The 16577-nt window shown below is 41.7% G+C and overlaps 1 protein-coding gene across 1 annotated transcript in view; it reads left to right on the top strand.

Annotated features, from left to right (window-relative positions):
• Positions 1-16212, top strand: part of FAF1 (Fas associated factor 1) — a 325035-nt gene extending 308823 nt beyond the window's left edge. The window contains exon 19 of the mRNA XM_037499959.2: positions 15946-16212. Coding sequence (XP_037355856.1) covers positions 15946-16029 — 84 coding nt within the window. The 3' untranslated portion in view covers positions 16030-16212. The remainder of the gene's footprint in view (positions 1-15945) is intronic.
• The last annotated feature ends 365 nt before the right edge of the window (positions 16213-16577 follow it).

Raw genomic sequence — 16577 nt, 5'->3', positions numbered from 1 at the left:
GAGGGAGGGAGGGAGGGAGGGAGGGAGGGAGGGAGGGAGGGAGCTCTTGAAACATGCAACAATTTGGATGACTCACAAGGGCATTTCCCTAAGTTAAAAAAGGCAATCTCAAATGACATGTGGCTATGATTCCATTTATAGAACATTCTTGAATTGACAGAACTATAAAGAAGGAAAACAAATTAGTGGTTGCCAGGGAATTTGGATAGAGGGTGTTGTAGGGGTGTGGACATGACTCTAGGGTTCCTGGTTTCATTCTGAGTCTTGATTATAATGGTGGTTACACAGATTGCTTGTGAGATAAATTATATGAAACTATCACATATACACAATCGAATGAATGCACAATCGAATAAAAACTGATGTAATATGAAGAAGGCCTTCAGTCTCATTAACAATATCATACTGGTGTCAGTTTCCTGGTTTTGATATTATAGTTATATAAGATGGTATCATTTAGAGGCAAGCTGGGTGGAAGATAACTGTTTTTGCAATATCTGTGAGGTTATGATTTTTTCAAAATTAAAAAAAAAAATTAAGGGAATGATTGCCAAGCAGAAGAAATATGCCTTAAGCCATAGGCATATAAAAACCAGCATATGTTTGGGGAATTGCACACAGTTTACCAGACTAGAATTTAGAATATGAACTGCATCGTGGAAGGAAACACAGAAGATGAGAAAATACTGAGGAGTTTTCTATGCATTAATCCAACAAATATTATTTGAGTACAAGACATTGGGGATATGATAGTGAAAGGGCTAGATATAGTTCTTGCATTCACAAGACCAATTCGTGGAAATTTGAACCTATTAAGCAAGGCAGGTGTTATCTCTTATATTAAGATGAGAAATTTAAGTGTAGCACTGCCAAGTGGTTTACACAGATTAACATAGCTAATAAATTGTAGAACAATGGCCTCATCTGGGTCTTTTTATTGCACATTTATGCCTTTTTCCACTGTCTCAAACCTGTTGGTTATTTTTATCAGGAAGAATTAGAGTAGAAAGAACCTGGAAAAGGGAAACCTGTAAGACTAGTGCAGTAGACAACTGGCTGTGGGAATCCAAACTAAGATGGCAGCAATCGAAATGAAGAGGCAGCAGAATCAATGGAGAAAGGAAGAATCAGTGGTCTAGCCATGTCAGGATGAGGAGGGAGGGAGAAATTGTCAGAGGAGACAGAGGTTCCCAGCCTGAATCACTAGAAATATGGTAGTTACCATGTACAGAAATCAAGGAAAACAGATGAGGAGGCAGGTTCACTTTGGAATTTGTGGAGTCTGAGGTGCCAGGAGAAGGCTAGTTAATACTTCCCAACGGAGGATAAATAGAAACTGTGAGACTGGCTTACCACTAGGAAATGCTTCTGGCAGTAACTGGGGCATATTGAAGGAGATAAATTATAGATAGACAATATAGGTTAGTGGTTAAGAGATTGGATCTAGGGCCTCCCTGGTGGCGCAGTGGTTGAGCGCTGGGTTGTGAAGCTGCCCACAGCCTCTGCAGCACCGGTTCGATCCCAGGCCACCAGGTAAGGGTCCCACATGGCGCGCAGACCTCTCCTGCCGCCAGCTGCTCCCCTCAGCAGTGTACGTTGGTCCTTCTTCCTGCTCTGCTCCCCGCTCTGGCTCTGGTGAATTCTCTCACCCTCCCACGCTTCTGACTGTACCCAGTGCTTGTATAAATAAATAAATAAATCTTTTTTTTAAAAAAATGGATCTAGAGTCTGAGGATAAATCTCAGCGCTTCCATTTCCTTCCTCTTTAACTTTGGACAAATTATTTAACCTCTTTGTAGCTTAATTTCCTCATCTATGAAATAAGGATAATGACAGTACCTATTTCACAGGGCTGTTGTAAAAACGAAATGAAGCTATACTTACAAATTTAGGAGCATGTAGTAAATGCTTAGTATATCTAAGCCATTATGATGAAATTGATGGCAAGGAGTAGAAAGGATCTTACTGGCCCACAGAGAGAACTAGTGGTATTATGAAAGAAAATTTATCTTTGTATGTCCCTGACAAGGAATACATAAAGGAGTTTTTAAAATATGTGTGAGGTGATTACAACCATTTCACAGAGCTGAGAGGAATTTAGAGCCTTAATAAAATCTACCTTTATCCCATTTACATAGGACTCAGCAGTAAGGAGTAATGGCAATGAATAAAATCATTTATATTTGTGCCTGTTATATGCACAGATATATCAGTTTTTGAAAGATAGCTATTATACCCATTTTACAGATAAGGAAAAAGAAGCTTAGAGAGCTTAAATTTCTGAAGGCTGCACAATACCAGTATTTGATCCCCGAAATCCAGGTCCTTTCCCCATACTACACTGAACATAAAATGGAATATTTAAACCTTTCCAAAATTACTTACTTGGCCCCAGAACTTAATTTTATAAAATGTTTTATAAAGCACTATACAAGTCAAAATTGCTATAACAGAAATCAGAATAAATTTTTGAAGACTGTACATACAATCCAATCTGACTCCATCCAGCCATAAATAAAAAATCATTAGTTCTATGCTCAGTATTCCAGGTGCTTCTGCAGACATGCTTTGCTCACTTAAAGTCTGTATAATAACACCATTGTAAATACAAACAACTGCTAACGTGTATATGCACAGATTAACCTTTTCTAGACACTCCTTGTAATTTTCAAAGCCAGTGCTGGAGTTCCAGAGTGCATTAGCACATGCATGAGCATGCCAAATCCTCCTGAACCTCACTACTATTCTAGCACCTGCTCTAGTTCCAGTCCCGGCTGATTTCACCCAGACCACACCATGCTTTTCACCTAGAACTGGGACCTCATGAAGGCTTCCAGTTTAATTGCTATGACTAAATCTTAAACCTGAAGTTCTGGGTTTTTTGGGTTTTTTTTTTGGCATTTGCAAATTTATTTCTCTCTCTTTTTTTTTTTTCCTCTTGTTAGCTGTATGTAAAAGCTTTATGTGAACAGGGCTGTGTTTTAACCTGAGAGAGGTAGAAAAGTCCCTTATGTTAAGATATAGAAAAGGAAAGTAACTTGTTCAAAGCTTAGAAAAACCAAAAGCAGAAATGGTTTACCCAAATACACTTCAAGTCTGAAGTTATTTGGGATTATGACTAATTCATCTGAGTGTTCCCCCAATATAGCATCTGACACATAGTAAGCAACTAATTTTGGTTTATTGTATACTAAAGTACAAGTCAGTAAATTATTAGATTGTAGCAAACAATTGTGAGGAGGAGGAAAGAGAAGTGTAAAGCTAATGGACCCATAGGACTGAGCTACCTTCATGTGCTTCACTGTTGCCTGCTTCCCCATCACTTTTCAAAACTGCACTGGCCCAATTTCTTTTGTGTGTCCTGCCCTCGACTCTGCCCTCCTTGAAGAGAGAAGTAGTGCCTTGTACACTTTTGTATCCCATGGCTAGCACAGTTTAAGGCCTTGTAGTAAGCACTCAAGAAATAATGTGTCTAGTAAATAAGAAATAAAATGTTCTGCCCATTTGTGCATCCACAGTTTTTACTTGGTTTCTGTCTGTTTTTGTATTTTTATTCTCGCCAGGCAGAAACTCCTGGTATGCTCAGGGTTTCAGGATAGGCAAGAAAGGGACCCCCGTTATCGCAACATTACTCACTATATTCTTGGTTTCCCTCTCCCCTTCCCACCTCTCCTCCATAGCCATTGAAGTCCAAAGTCTGAAGGAAAAATCCAGAAGTTGAGATTTAAGTGCCAGAAGTCACCTCTCTGGTTAAAATTTTCAGGTGTTTTTGGCAACCAGTCGTCAGCCTCTCATTTTGAAATCTCCAGCAGGACATTCTCAGTAAAATAGGATATAGTGGGAAGGGGACTAAGCTGGGAGTCAGGTATCCTAGGGTAGAATTTTGATTCTTCCAGCCATTTGTTGTGATCTCAAGTAAGGTACATCCTTCTCTGGGTCTTATATTCCTCATCTGAAATATGAAGAGATTGAAATAAATGCTTTCTTAATCTTCTTTCAGCTCTGATACTGTGTGATTCTGTGATTAAATGACCTCGATGTAGGTAATACCTGCCCCATTGACAACTCTTTTCTGAAAACTAGAACAAAACCATTGGCTTCCTGGTCCTACTGGCTTTATTTAAGATCATCTTCTTTCACTCCTTTTATATGAGAATGTCTCTGTCCCAGACAGTTTATGGGGACTTAAGCTTTTATTTACTGTAGCTGGAGGCTGCTATAAGCTGGGGCTTTGACAGTATTTCACATTTATTTATCTGAGCCAGAGCTTAGGATCAGGTGGCAGTTAAGTCACTTAAGGTTATTCAGATGCATTGAAAATGTTGCTTAATAATTCAGAACCAGTTTTCTCTGTTTAGAGTATTAAGATTTTTTAAATCCTTCTAATTAGCCAATTCCAACAACAGTTTAAATAGACAGGGAAAAATCTGTCGCTTCTAAAAGGGCAACTGATGCAAACTTACTGTTAGTCACTATGTCGGTGCAATAGGACTGACTGAGGACCAGGACCAGAGAGAATCCGGAATTGGGGTCTAGGGGTGTCACCAGCATGCTCTGCCCATTGCTGAAGCGAGGCTGGGGAAAGAGGTCTGAGGATACAGCTCTAGACTCCCTTTCTTTGGATTGTGGAGTTCTGTGGGAGAGTGAGGAACTTCCATTCCCTTACTCAATAGGGCAGCCTTTCAGCAGATACTGATTGAATCCATACTGTTTCCAGCAGCATGCTAGGCTCTGGGAACAGAGGAAGTAAGACGTCTGCATATGCCCTCAGATTCTCCCTATCTGAAGAGATAGACTCATAGACCAGCAATTGCAAAATAACCTGACAGGCACAAAAAAAAAAAAAATTGCTGATCCTTTGAGCTAGATCCTCCCGAAGTGTTTGCCTTGCCTGGTCAAAGTATCAGAGTATTTTTTAGCAAAGGACAAGGTTGGCATAGCCAGTGCCTGCATTCCACTTTAAGCACTAACCTTGCATCTGCCTGCAGACATTGGCAGCTCCCTCATCTGAGGAAATTAAGGTGAAACAAACATGTTAGGTCAGCAAATGTGGACTGACCACACACAGGGCAGTGGAATAGGCACATGAGGGAGAAACCACAATGAACATATATGGTCCCTTTGTCCCTGGAGCCCATGGTCCAGTGAATGGGGGAAAATGCCACTGATGATTGACTCTCTTCTAAGAAACAAGAAAAAGAGATTAATTCAGGTTCTGTCACTTAGACTTGGTTTCATTGAGGAAGTAGCATTTGAGCTAAGCCTTGAAGTATATATGTTTTCAACAGGTGGGACTGGGGAGGAAGGTGCAGTAAAGGAAATAATATCAACAAAGATTCATGGAAGAAAAGCACAAGACATGATTGGGGGATACTAAACTGCTCTTAATTGGCTGGAGCATAGGATCTGTGAGGGATGATATTTAGAAATCAGAAGAATAAAAAATGTTGGAACTAAGTTGCCCCATCATCCTTTCAAAAAGCTTAGGTCCAGATTTCATTTATTTGATTTTTTTTCCAGAAGAAAATAGAAGAAACCTTTATCTTGCCACTTCCAAAATGTTGTTAATAACATCACTGTTGATGTTGCTCTGTATTTTATGATCTCCTTTCTCTGATTTGAACATTTATTCAACAAGCATTTATTGAGAGCAAATAATGCACCAGGTTCTTTCCTGGATGCTGGGGATACAGATACAGGAAATACAGTTCAGTCTTTAAGGTGCTCAATCTTATGCAAGAGACATCATGTGAATTACAATGGAAGATAAACTGTGGTGGAGCTTAGAGCAGACCTGGGAGGAGGGACAGCCCATGTTAGCATCCTGGTAACAGACAAGGAAACTCAGAGGAGGAAAGCCACTCATCCAAGATCACACAGCTAGTCAGGAATAATAAGGTAGGGTTAGGAGCCAGGTTTGCAGTCTCCCAGAGGTCTATTGTTCCCTTCTCCCTCCTCCACTCGAGTCTTGACTATGAACATTGGGATCCAACTTATGGGGAGCAAGCATGATCAGGAAAATGCAATCTCCAGCCACCTTCAAGTACCACTTTCTTAACATCTTCTCTCCTAAGTAGTTTCTCATCGTGATACTTTTCCTTAAATCCGGGAAAGAATTTGGGAGTTTCTGGTTTAAGTTTGGTATTGTACAGGCACCTGCTGGACCAATCTTCAAAGAACACACCTGCTCTGTTCATGATTCTTGCCTTCCAGTTTCATAAGCCTTTGGGCAGATGAAATGTAATATCAAAATAGCTCAGAGAGAGCCTTGGTAACATTTAAGATATTAAACGTGCTGCATCTGGTAACTAGAAAATTTAATGATCTCCTGCTGTTTTGGTAATTGGATAAGTAAATACATCAGAATAAATCACACCGGCAAGTCTTTTGTATGTCGTTAGGGACTCAACTCTTTTAACTCCTGTTCAAAGCTCCAGCTCTTGAGCGGTGTTTGCATGCAGTTACACAGGCACCAGCTCGCATGGCCCTGCTTGAGTATTAAAATGCGTTCAAAATGCTCACTCCTCCCTAGCCACTCTGCCTAAAGAGCACATCTAGCATGCCACTCCACATCTCTCTGAAGTCAGAGAGAAAAGTTTTTTTTCAAAAGTTTAAATCAAGCCTAATAAGACATTCAAGCCCTTCATGGTTTATCTCCAAACTATCCTTTCAGCTGTGTCTTCCATTATAGAGCTATTTTGAGCCTTGCCAAAAACACCATCCATTGACACATTGTGAAAGTAAGACAAAAGTAAAAGGGAACTGTCCTGTTGCCGTATGGAATATGTAACAATTATAAGTAGCAGAGAGAAAGGATCCAATATTTTGCTCAATTCTCTCCCAGTGGCAATGTGGAGTAGCCCTGAGGAAAATGGTCTCGTAGAGCCTATTAAATATTGGATCATGTTGTCATCAGCTTACAGATGAGAAATCTGGTTCTTCTGGCGGTTAAATGACTTGCTCAAGAGCATACATGCATAGCCAGGATTCAAAACCCAGTGCTTTTTCTTAAAACCTCCTTAATTAACACTTAATCCGTGTCTAGTGGCGAAACTCTGGGGTTTCTCGGGTATTTAGAGTGAGATAACAGGATTCTCTCATTCGTCTCTTAGGGCCCTGCTCTAAACACAGTGGTTAGTATTATAGACCAATCTTCTATCAGAGGGATTCTAAGAATCTTTTATACAAGGGCCTGGCTCTCTTCCATGATATCAGACTCTGAAAGTGAAACTTATCCGCTCGATCGGTGCTTTCCAGCCTTTTTCAAATCACCGCATACATTAAAAATGTGGGTGTGCCTCATTGGAGTAGGCATTCTAGGTCACTCAGATCAGAGGCATTGCAGTGTGCCGAGGACTGTAGCTATCTTGTGTTCAAGGATTGAGGAGGCCAGTATCTTAGCACACCTGTAATCTGGCACATCACTGGGCCTAATCTACATTGTTTCTCTGACCACATTCCCAGAATCCTCATTCATGAATTTCGCTATACCTTGTGGAAGGGCAGGAAGGGCACGGAGCAGGATCTCTATGATCTAGCAAACAGGGTAAAGGAAGAGTCCTGGAACCCTTGGTGGCTTTTGCAGGCTTTATTGGAATTTACAAGGTACACGGCAGGCAGGGGTGCTGGGGGGCCGGGAGGCTGGCAGGCCTCCCAGCCCCCAGCAAGTCTTCACTCTTTCTGCGCTCTCCGGCATTCCCTGGTGGTCTCTGCTTCTCTTTCGTTTTCTTTCTCTCTGCTTCTTGTGGTTGTTCTTCTGCTGGCGTCTCCATGATGCCGCCCTTATAAGCCAAGTCTTAGCCCAGGTGAATCCCATCTACATATGCCCACACCCTATTCCAGGTGCCCGCCATCAGGCATGCATTCAGGACCGCAAGGATCCATCATTAATCCTATTGGCAGGAGGGCAGAAAAGCCTGATACTTTACTTACCTACACCTTGTTTATTAAACTTTCAGGAACTGTGAGCTTGCAAACCACTCTTTTAAAAAATATTTCTTTTCATTTCCTTTAAAACGTGTCTTCCAGAGCCTAAAGGGAAACAGCATCCCAGCATGAGCAGATATGTCTATTCTCATTATTTTTATGTTTTTTATTCTTTTCTGTGATTTTCATGTTCATCCTGCAGATTTGGATCTTCAGTTTCTAGACATAAAAAAAGAGGCTTTCGGGCCTCCCCTGTAGCGCAGCGGTTGAGCGCTGGGTTGCGAAGCTGCCCGCAGCCTCTGCAGCGCTGGTTCAATCCCCAGCCACCGGGCAAGGGTCCCACATGGCGCGCAGACCTCTCCTGCCACCAGCTGCTCCCCTCAGCAGTGTATTTCAGTTCTTCTGCCTGTTCTGCTCTGGCTCTGGTGAATTCTCTCACCCTCCCGCGCTTCTGACTGTACCCAGTGCTTGTATAAATAAATAAAAATCTTAAAAAAAAAAAAAAAGAGGTTTTCCCCTCCCCTACTTACTCTGTCCCTCTTGTAAGAAGCCCCTCTATTTCCTCTGGGCCTGACCGCATGAAAATTGTTGTTTAATAATGCTGTGATCCAAGCCACCATCCAGGATGCCAGTACCAGGAGAGGGCCACATCTTTTGATTGGTGTTCAGGAGCTCCCTGACAGCGTGCTAAGTTTGAGGCCTTTTTGACATTAGCAACAGTTTAGAGTTGGTGGCCTCATTAAGCAAACATAAGGGATTGCTAATCACCTGGTGGTTGTCGCCATCCTCATCTATAATGCCAGTTATAGCTCATAGCAACTTCTCCTTTACTTTTATTCCAAGTGATAATGTAACCCCAAAAGGAAGTTTCAATCTGGAAACATCCTATTATGGGACTATTTGATGGCTTATTTCCATCCCAGCCTTCCGTGCAATTTCTGGATCAACCTGTGTCACTGAATCACTGCAAAGATGTACCACAGGGTGAGATTTCCAGGAAACAGAGAAAGATGCTCCTCTTTCCATTACTGTGCTGTGGTGGAACTGGGGTGCTGAAGACATTGGTGGGCTGCAAAGCATAGGGTGCTGGCAGGACATTTTCTTTTCTTGACTTTTTATAGATGGGAAGAAGGGAGAATGAAAGAAAAGTTAAAGGAAGAAAGCGAGAGAAGACTAAGGTGATAATGGGATAGAAATTGTATCTTGTAGGCTGCCCCAGCTCTTTGTTTTATATTGTAATAACAATATCAACAGTCAACATTTATTGGAGCTTACTAGGCTAACTGTGCTGAGTGCTTTATAAACACGATATAACCCTCTGAGGGTAGTACTACTACCTATATTTTCAAAACGCAAGTTTTACTCTGAAAGTAAGAATAGATTTTGAGAAGTTTCTTGGTGCATTATTGCTTCTCCAGTCCACACACTAAATCTGAAGGTTGTGTGTAACTGATGGAGTGAGAGAGAGAAAACCCCATTAGACCACTTGTGGGAAGGGGGGGAGTTAGAGTGGAAATTACGAGGGAATAGGTCAGAAGACTTGGGTTCTGGAACTGCCTCTACCATTTACACCATGTAAACATAGGCAAGTCCAATCTCTGGGTCTTACTTCTTAATCTACATCCTGATCCCTAAGGCATGGTTACCAGGTACTGCTGCAGTACACTTCCCCCATTAAGTTGTTAAAATACATTGGAAACTTTTTTTAAAAATTCAGCCTATTGTGTGTGTTTTTTAAGTCTTTATTATTTTTTTTTTTAGAGTAACTTTAGGTTCACAGAAAAATTGAGCAGAGAGTACATAGTCCCATGTCCTCTCTCCCCCCACCCTCACATGCATAGCTCCCCCGTTATCCGCATCCTCCACAGGAGTGTTTCATTTGTTCCAAGGTGAACTACATTAACACATCATAATCACCCAAAGACCGTAATTCACATTAGATTCACCTTGGTCTTAGACATTCTTGTTTGGACAAATATTTAATGACATATATCCAATATTATAGTATCATAGAGAGTATTTTTACTGTGCTAAAAATCCCCTGTGCGTTACCTATTTACTCCCCCCTAACCTCCAACCCCTGGCAACTAATGATCTTTTACTATTTATCTGGTATCACCGTTTCCAGAATGTCTTATAGTTGGAGCCATACAATAGGTAGCCTTTTCAGACAGGCTTCCTTCACTAGTAGTAATAAATAGAAAATGCTACAGAGAACCTACCCTACAAGATTGTTAATAAACGTTTATATAATTGTTTCCTCCAAGTCTTTTTATCACTTGGGAATTCATTTCTTTTTAGCATTGAATGATATTCCAGGTTCTGGATGTACCATAGTCTATCCATTCCCTTACTAAAGTACATCTTGGTTGCTTCCAAGTTTTGGCAAGAGGCAGGATTTGTGTGGGCATAAGTTTTCAGCCCCTTTGGGTAAATACTAGGAAATATCATTAGAGGGTTGTATAATAAGAATATGATTAGTTTTGTAAGAAACCACCAAACTGTCTTCCAAATGGCTGTACCATTTTGCATTTCCATCAACAAGGAATGAGTTTCTCTTGACCCACGTCCTTGTCAGCATTTGGTGTTGTCATTGTTCTGGATTTTGACTATGCTTATAGGTATGTAGTAATATCTCATTTGTTTTAATTTGCATTTCCCTGATACATGATGTGGAACATCTTTTTATGTGCTAATTTCCCATCTCTATGTCTTCTTTGGTGAGGTGTCTTTAAGATCTCTGGCCCATTTTTTAATTGGGTTATTAGTTTTCTATTGTTGAGTTTTTAGAGTTCTTTTATATATTTTGGATAATAGTTCTCTAACAGATGTGTCTTTTGCAAATATTTTCCCCCAGTCTGTGACTTGTCTTCTCATTCTTTTGACAGTGTCTTTCACAGAAGTTTTTAATTTTAATGAAGTTCAGCTTATCAATTATTTCTTATATGTATTGTGTCTTTGATGTTTTATCTAAAATGACATCACCATCCCCAAGGTCATATCGGTTTTCTCCCATTCTTTCTTCTAAGAATTTTATAGTTTTGTGTTTTACATTTAAGTCTGTGATCCATTTTGAGTTAGTTTTTGTGAAGGGTGTCTAGATTAACGTTTTTGCTTGAGGATGTTCAATTGTTGCAGTGCCATTTGTTGAACCTTGCATTTTTTCTAAATGTAAAAATATTAGACCCAGACTTTATTCATTCTCAAAAGCATGACCTTACCAAAATTAAAGAAGATAAAAAGGATTGATAATAATACCTACCCTACAAGACTACTAGTTAATATTTGTGTAAATATCTTACAAACTATATATAGAATACTATGTCTATATTGATGCTACTATAATCTTCAATATTATTTTTAATGATTTATTTATTTATGCATATAAGAACTGGGGTACAGGCCCGAGTTGCGGGGTGGGGGGTGTGAGAGGATTCACCAGAGACAGAGTGGGGAATAGAACAGGCAGACTGACCGAAGTACACTGCTGAGGGGAGCAGTGGGCAAGTCAGGAGAGGTCTGCTGCGCCATGTGGGTTGCTGCCTGGCCAGCCGGGGGATCGAACTCATGCTGCAGAGGCTGCAGATTGCTTCATAGTGCAGTGCTTAACCCCTTGCGACACCAGGGAGGTCCCAATCTTCAGTAGTATTTGACTCTTGCCTTCAGGTAGTTCCCAGCCTAATAGTAGTAGTATACTTGTGTACAGGTATTTTTAAAAAGTGAGAAGCAGGGGCCTCCCAGGTGGCGCAGTGGGTTGAGCTGTGAAACTGTCCACCGTAGCCTCTGCAGCACCACTTTGATTCCCGGCAGGCCAGGGAGATTCCCACATGGCGAGACAGACCTCTCCTGTCTTGCTTGCTGCTCCCCTCAGCAGTGTACTTCCGTCCTTCTGCCTGTTCTGCTCCCTGCTCTGTCTCTGGTGAATTCTCTCACCGTCCCACACCTCTGGCCTGTACCCCAGTGCTTGTATAAATGAAGAAATCTTTAAAAAAAAAAAAAAAAAGAGGCAGAATGGAGTGAATAGAAAGAACTCCAAAACAAAAGCCAGAAACCCTGGGGTAGAATACTATATCTGCTCCTTGTCAACTGTGTAACCTGGGCCAAATCATTTGACCTCTTTGAGCTTCTGACTAACCAGCTGTGAAATAAAAGGGTTAGACTATTTGGCATTTCAGGAGCTTTCCTACCCTAACATTTTGGGACTCACTCACTGCGACCTCCGCCAGGAGAATCTGTCACATTGATTCACGTTTGTCTCAGCCGCAGTATTATACATTTTTATATTTTTTTAAAGATTTATTTATGCACACAAGAGCTGGGGTACAGGACAGAGATGTGGGGCATGAGAGGATTCACTAGAGAAGAGACAGAGTGGGGAGCAGGACACACAGACTAACTGAAATACACTGCTGAGGGGAGCAGCAGGCAAGAAAGGAGAGGTCTGCTGCGCCATGTGGATTGCTCCCTGGCCGGCCAGCGATTGAACTCGTGCTGCAGAGGCTGCGGATTGCTCCACATAGTGCAGTGCTTAACCCCTTGTACCACCAGGGAGGCCCTAGTATTATACATTTTTAGAAAAAGAAATGAAGCCCAGGAAAGTATTAGAAATAAGATGTATATGAAAATTCATGTTCCTAAGAAAATTGATGTAGAAAGAATAACTCTATTTGGCTGAGAACATGTCCCATTTTTGCTAACACAAACATGCTCACAAAGCCAATCTGCTAAAATAGTAACATAATGAGAAAATAATATATCCATTCAGGCTTCCTAAGTATAATGAATAAAATGTCAAGGCGTTTGGTTTTCCTTTTCTCACATAGACAAAATCAGAACAGACCTCTTATCTGAGAATACCTCCCCTCCCCCAAGGAGTCCCAGAGGGTGGGCTTCTGTTGATTTTGAGAGTCAATAATTCAGTAAAGTCCCAAGTAAATGGCAGAACACAAGCTCAGATTGGGTTTTTGTATTCGTATTTTATAAACATTTCAGGATTTTTTTCCTGACCCTTGTCCTTTTGCCATTCTTAAAGTGAAGATCTTATATCCTGGAAGCTTGGTTAGAAATACCCTCAGGGTCATTTCATACAACTTCTTTCTCTCTGTGCATCCTGCTTTTAACAACACCTCTGGCAGAATATGTATCTACCTCAGATAACTTACTTTAAAGGGTTATTGTGGAAATTAAATTATTTTTAAAATGTAAAGTGATTGGAATACAACTGGTAGAAAGTAAGTGCTCAGTAAATACTATCATCATCATCTTCAAACAAGCCCTTATTTGAATGCATCTAGGTACAACAGTGGGCTCACCTAGCTCCTCCCTTCTCCATTTTCCCAAGGCAGCTCTAGTTATCACGAGCAGTGGTGTCAGAAATGCTTAAGTTTGAAACCTTAGTCTATCTGCTACCTTGGTAAGATAGCTCATGGTATCTCAACTGTGAAACAGCAATAATTTTGCCTCACTTGACAGCAGTGTTTCTTCCTGTCCAATCCTTTCCCACTGTTTTTGATTACTTGTCTTAGTGCATTGTCTAGTTCTCTGGTATAGTACAGAAGAGAAGAAAAGGGGCCTCCCCAGGTGGCGCAGGCGGTTGAGCGCCGCGCTGTGAAGCTGTCCGCAGCCTCTGCAGTGCAGGTTCGATCCTGGCTGGCCGACCGGCGAGGGTCCCACATGGCATGGCAGACCTCTCCTGTCTCGCCCGCTGCTCCCCTCAGCAGTGTATTTTGTCATCTGCTGTTCTGTTCCCCGCTCTGGCTCTGGTGAATCCTCTCACCCTCCCGCGCATCTGGCCTGTACCCCGGTATAAATAAATAAATAAATATTTTAAAGAAGAAGAGAAGAAAGGAGGGAACCACAGAGTGCCACCAAATGACGAACTTATTTCTTCCCACAAGAACTTTATGTATCTGGTGGAATATTTCTGCAGAGACATGGAAGCCGTTGTATAGAAATGTTTCTGCTACATGCTTAGAGTTTATTTTTTGAACTATCAATGAAGAACTCTGATCTGCTTTAAAGGTGGTATAGGGATAGCTAAATGACTCTGAAACAGAGTTCCATATTGATTTTTTTGTTCTAATTTTTGTATTTTACATATTAAGCTATTCTTGCCTTTGAGTTATTTTTTTATGTAGTCTGAATGTTTTCCTTAAAATGTGTGAAATTTATAAATTTGGATTCCTCATGAGGAAATTGGGTGTGTTTTCTGAACCTCTAACCTTGCATATTAACAGCTCAGGCAAGATGGAAATTGGGGCCTGAGACTTCAGCCTCCCAGCCTCATCTGCTTACTAGTCTGTCTTTTTGCTGGTATGCACAGTTCTGGCACTATTATGATTTTTGGTATCTCCCAGCAAACATCATATTTACAAACCACAAATAACAAAGTAGAAGATGCCGGAAGAGCTCTGGCATGTTAATTAAGAACAATAGCGGAAGCAGCTGGACGGAAAATGCCAACTAGTCGGAGGCAGAGGCTCTGTTTGTTGACAGAAGCCAGTGCAGTATTGTACGTTAATTGGGGAAGTGGGTAAACATTTGCCAGTAGCTTGCCCCCAGTGCATTGGAAGACAGACAGTAGACTAGCCCTTCCCACCGCCTTGCCGGCCCATCTGTCCAGAACCCAAGAGATGCCCAGTATAGCACTTTGCTCTGTGTTCCGTATAAGCAGAGAAGATTCTGGAGGCGGATGTGTCTCCTTAATGACCCTCCTGGGCATACCAGGTTTCCATCTGGATACAGTCGATAGTGTACCTCCTTCAGCTCACCAGCCTGCCTGTGATACTCGTCCCCCAGAGCCCCAGCTCCCTCTCGGGTAGGAGAAGACAGTAGAGCCATATCATTAGGTGTGGCTTGAGTTGAGCAGAGGACAAGACTGCCTGCCTCTGGTGCTGCAGTCTCATCCACAGAGCCCCAGACTCCTGTATCCAAGAGCAGATTGCCTGGTCTCCCATCATGCACACTCAGAGCTGCCTGTATCTCTGTGTCCATCCATCCTTAGAGTTGCTCACACACACAGCAGCCATCCTTGAACACCAGCTCTGTGCCAGACACTGTGCTAATTATATGTTTTTTCTCATTTAATCCTCACCTCAGTCCTGCAAGGTTGATACTAACTCCAAAGCCACAAGGTTAGTAGCCAACACAGCTATGATTTAAACCAGAATATTTCTGGTTCCAAAGCCCATTGTCCTTTCCACTAAACCAGTGTTTCTCAACTTTTGAAAATTCATATTCCCTTTTGATAAAGAGGAAAGTTTTGTCTGTTTCTTTCTCTCACTCCACTCAGAAAACCTGCGTATCTATCCCTGCCCCAGCCTAAGTGCTCATAAACCTGATTTAGAATCCTTATGATTAGCAGATTCCCCCTGAGCCAAAAAGATGTTACCTACCTTTATTTTCTATAGTTCATGTTATAAAATAATGATTTTATTTCTAAAATGTAAAGTCATATGATGATATTGCCTCATTTTTTTCAAACTATATAGCCCCCACCCCCCACCCCACCCCCTGAAAAAAGGAGATTGTGATATGCCTCCTGCGGGTGCCTCTCCTCAGCAGAAGAGATACTTATCTATGAGCATGGCGGAGTGGCCATTCTGCAGTTTACTGTGAGTAGATTTAGCATGAAGATCAGCCCCAAGGGTTCAGCCCTTATGCCTCCAGGAAGAGAAGATCCTCCCTACTGTCAGGAGCTAAACAGTCAGTTATTTAACCAGCACCCTTTCCGAGGGCTTCCTGTTCTGCTGGCCTAGCTGAGCTCTGCAGGAGGCAAGCCCTCTACACACGCCCACTAAATTATGAGACTGACCTCTCTGAGCCCTGGTTTCCTCACATAAAAATGGAAATAACAACACCTACCTACATCACAGGATTATTTTGAGTATCAAAGCAGATAATAGATGTGCAAATGCTCGGGCCAAGTAGATAGTAAGCTCAAGATCGGTGTGCATGGATAGGATCTGAGTATCAAGTGCTTGTTTCAGTCTTTTGAATATGTGTTTTCTTTCTTTTTAGGTAACCCAGCTTGACCCAAATAAATCATTATTGGAGGTAAAGTTGTTCCCTCAAGAAACCCTTTTCCTCGAAGCGAAAGAGTAAACACGGCCCAGCGGTGGAACCAGCCGTTTCTTGACAAGCCAGAGGCCTGCATCAAGAGAAGGGCTCCTCACCAACCCACCTACACGCTCGGCTCACTCAATTCAAATGTCACACTTCTGCCTCTTGCAAGATTGCTGGAAAAAAAAAAGTAATAATAAACATAGCTACTTAAAATTTCCCATCCATGAGTATATGTTCCCCAACCCTCATTATAGAGAATTATAACTGCATTCTCCCTCACCCCTGTCACCTCTCCCTCGTTCAACATTTAATGCCCTATTCGCGTGTGAGCTTCACTGAGTGGGATTTTTACCTCCCTGTGGCCCACCTTCTCCCCACCGTGCTAGGAATTCTGCTGTCCCCTAACATCAGGGTGCTGTGTATTTGATACTTCTCACCGAGCCAGGGCTCCTGCACCTCTGCCTTTTTATTTTCATGACTGGATTTCTACTTTGTCATCTAATTGAAGCGGCATGGGGAAAAATTCAAATGCGACTTTTCAGCATGGAGATTAAACGTTATAGGAAGGAAAAGCATTATCATTTTTG

Source organism: Talpa occidentalis, unplaced genomic scaffold, assembly GCF_014898055.3.
Source record: "Talpa occidentalis isolate TD23 unplaced genomic scaffold, MPIMG_talOcc4v2.1 talOcc4.9, whole genome shotgun sequence".
Classification (NCBI taxonomy): domain Eukaryota; kingdom Metazoa; phylum Chordata; class Mammalia; order Eulipotyphla; family Talpidae; genus Talpa; species Talpa occidentalis.
This window is presented reverse-complemented; position numbering and strand designations above follow the sequence as displayed.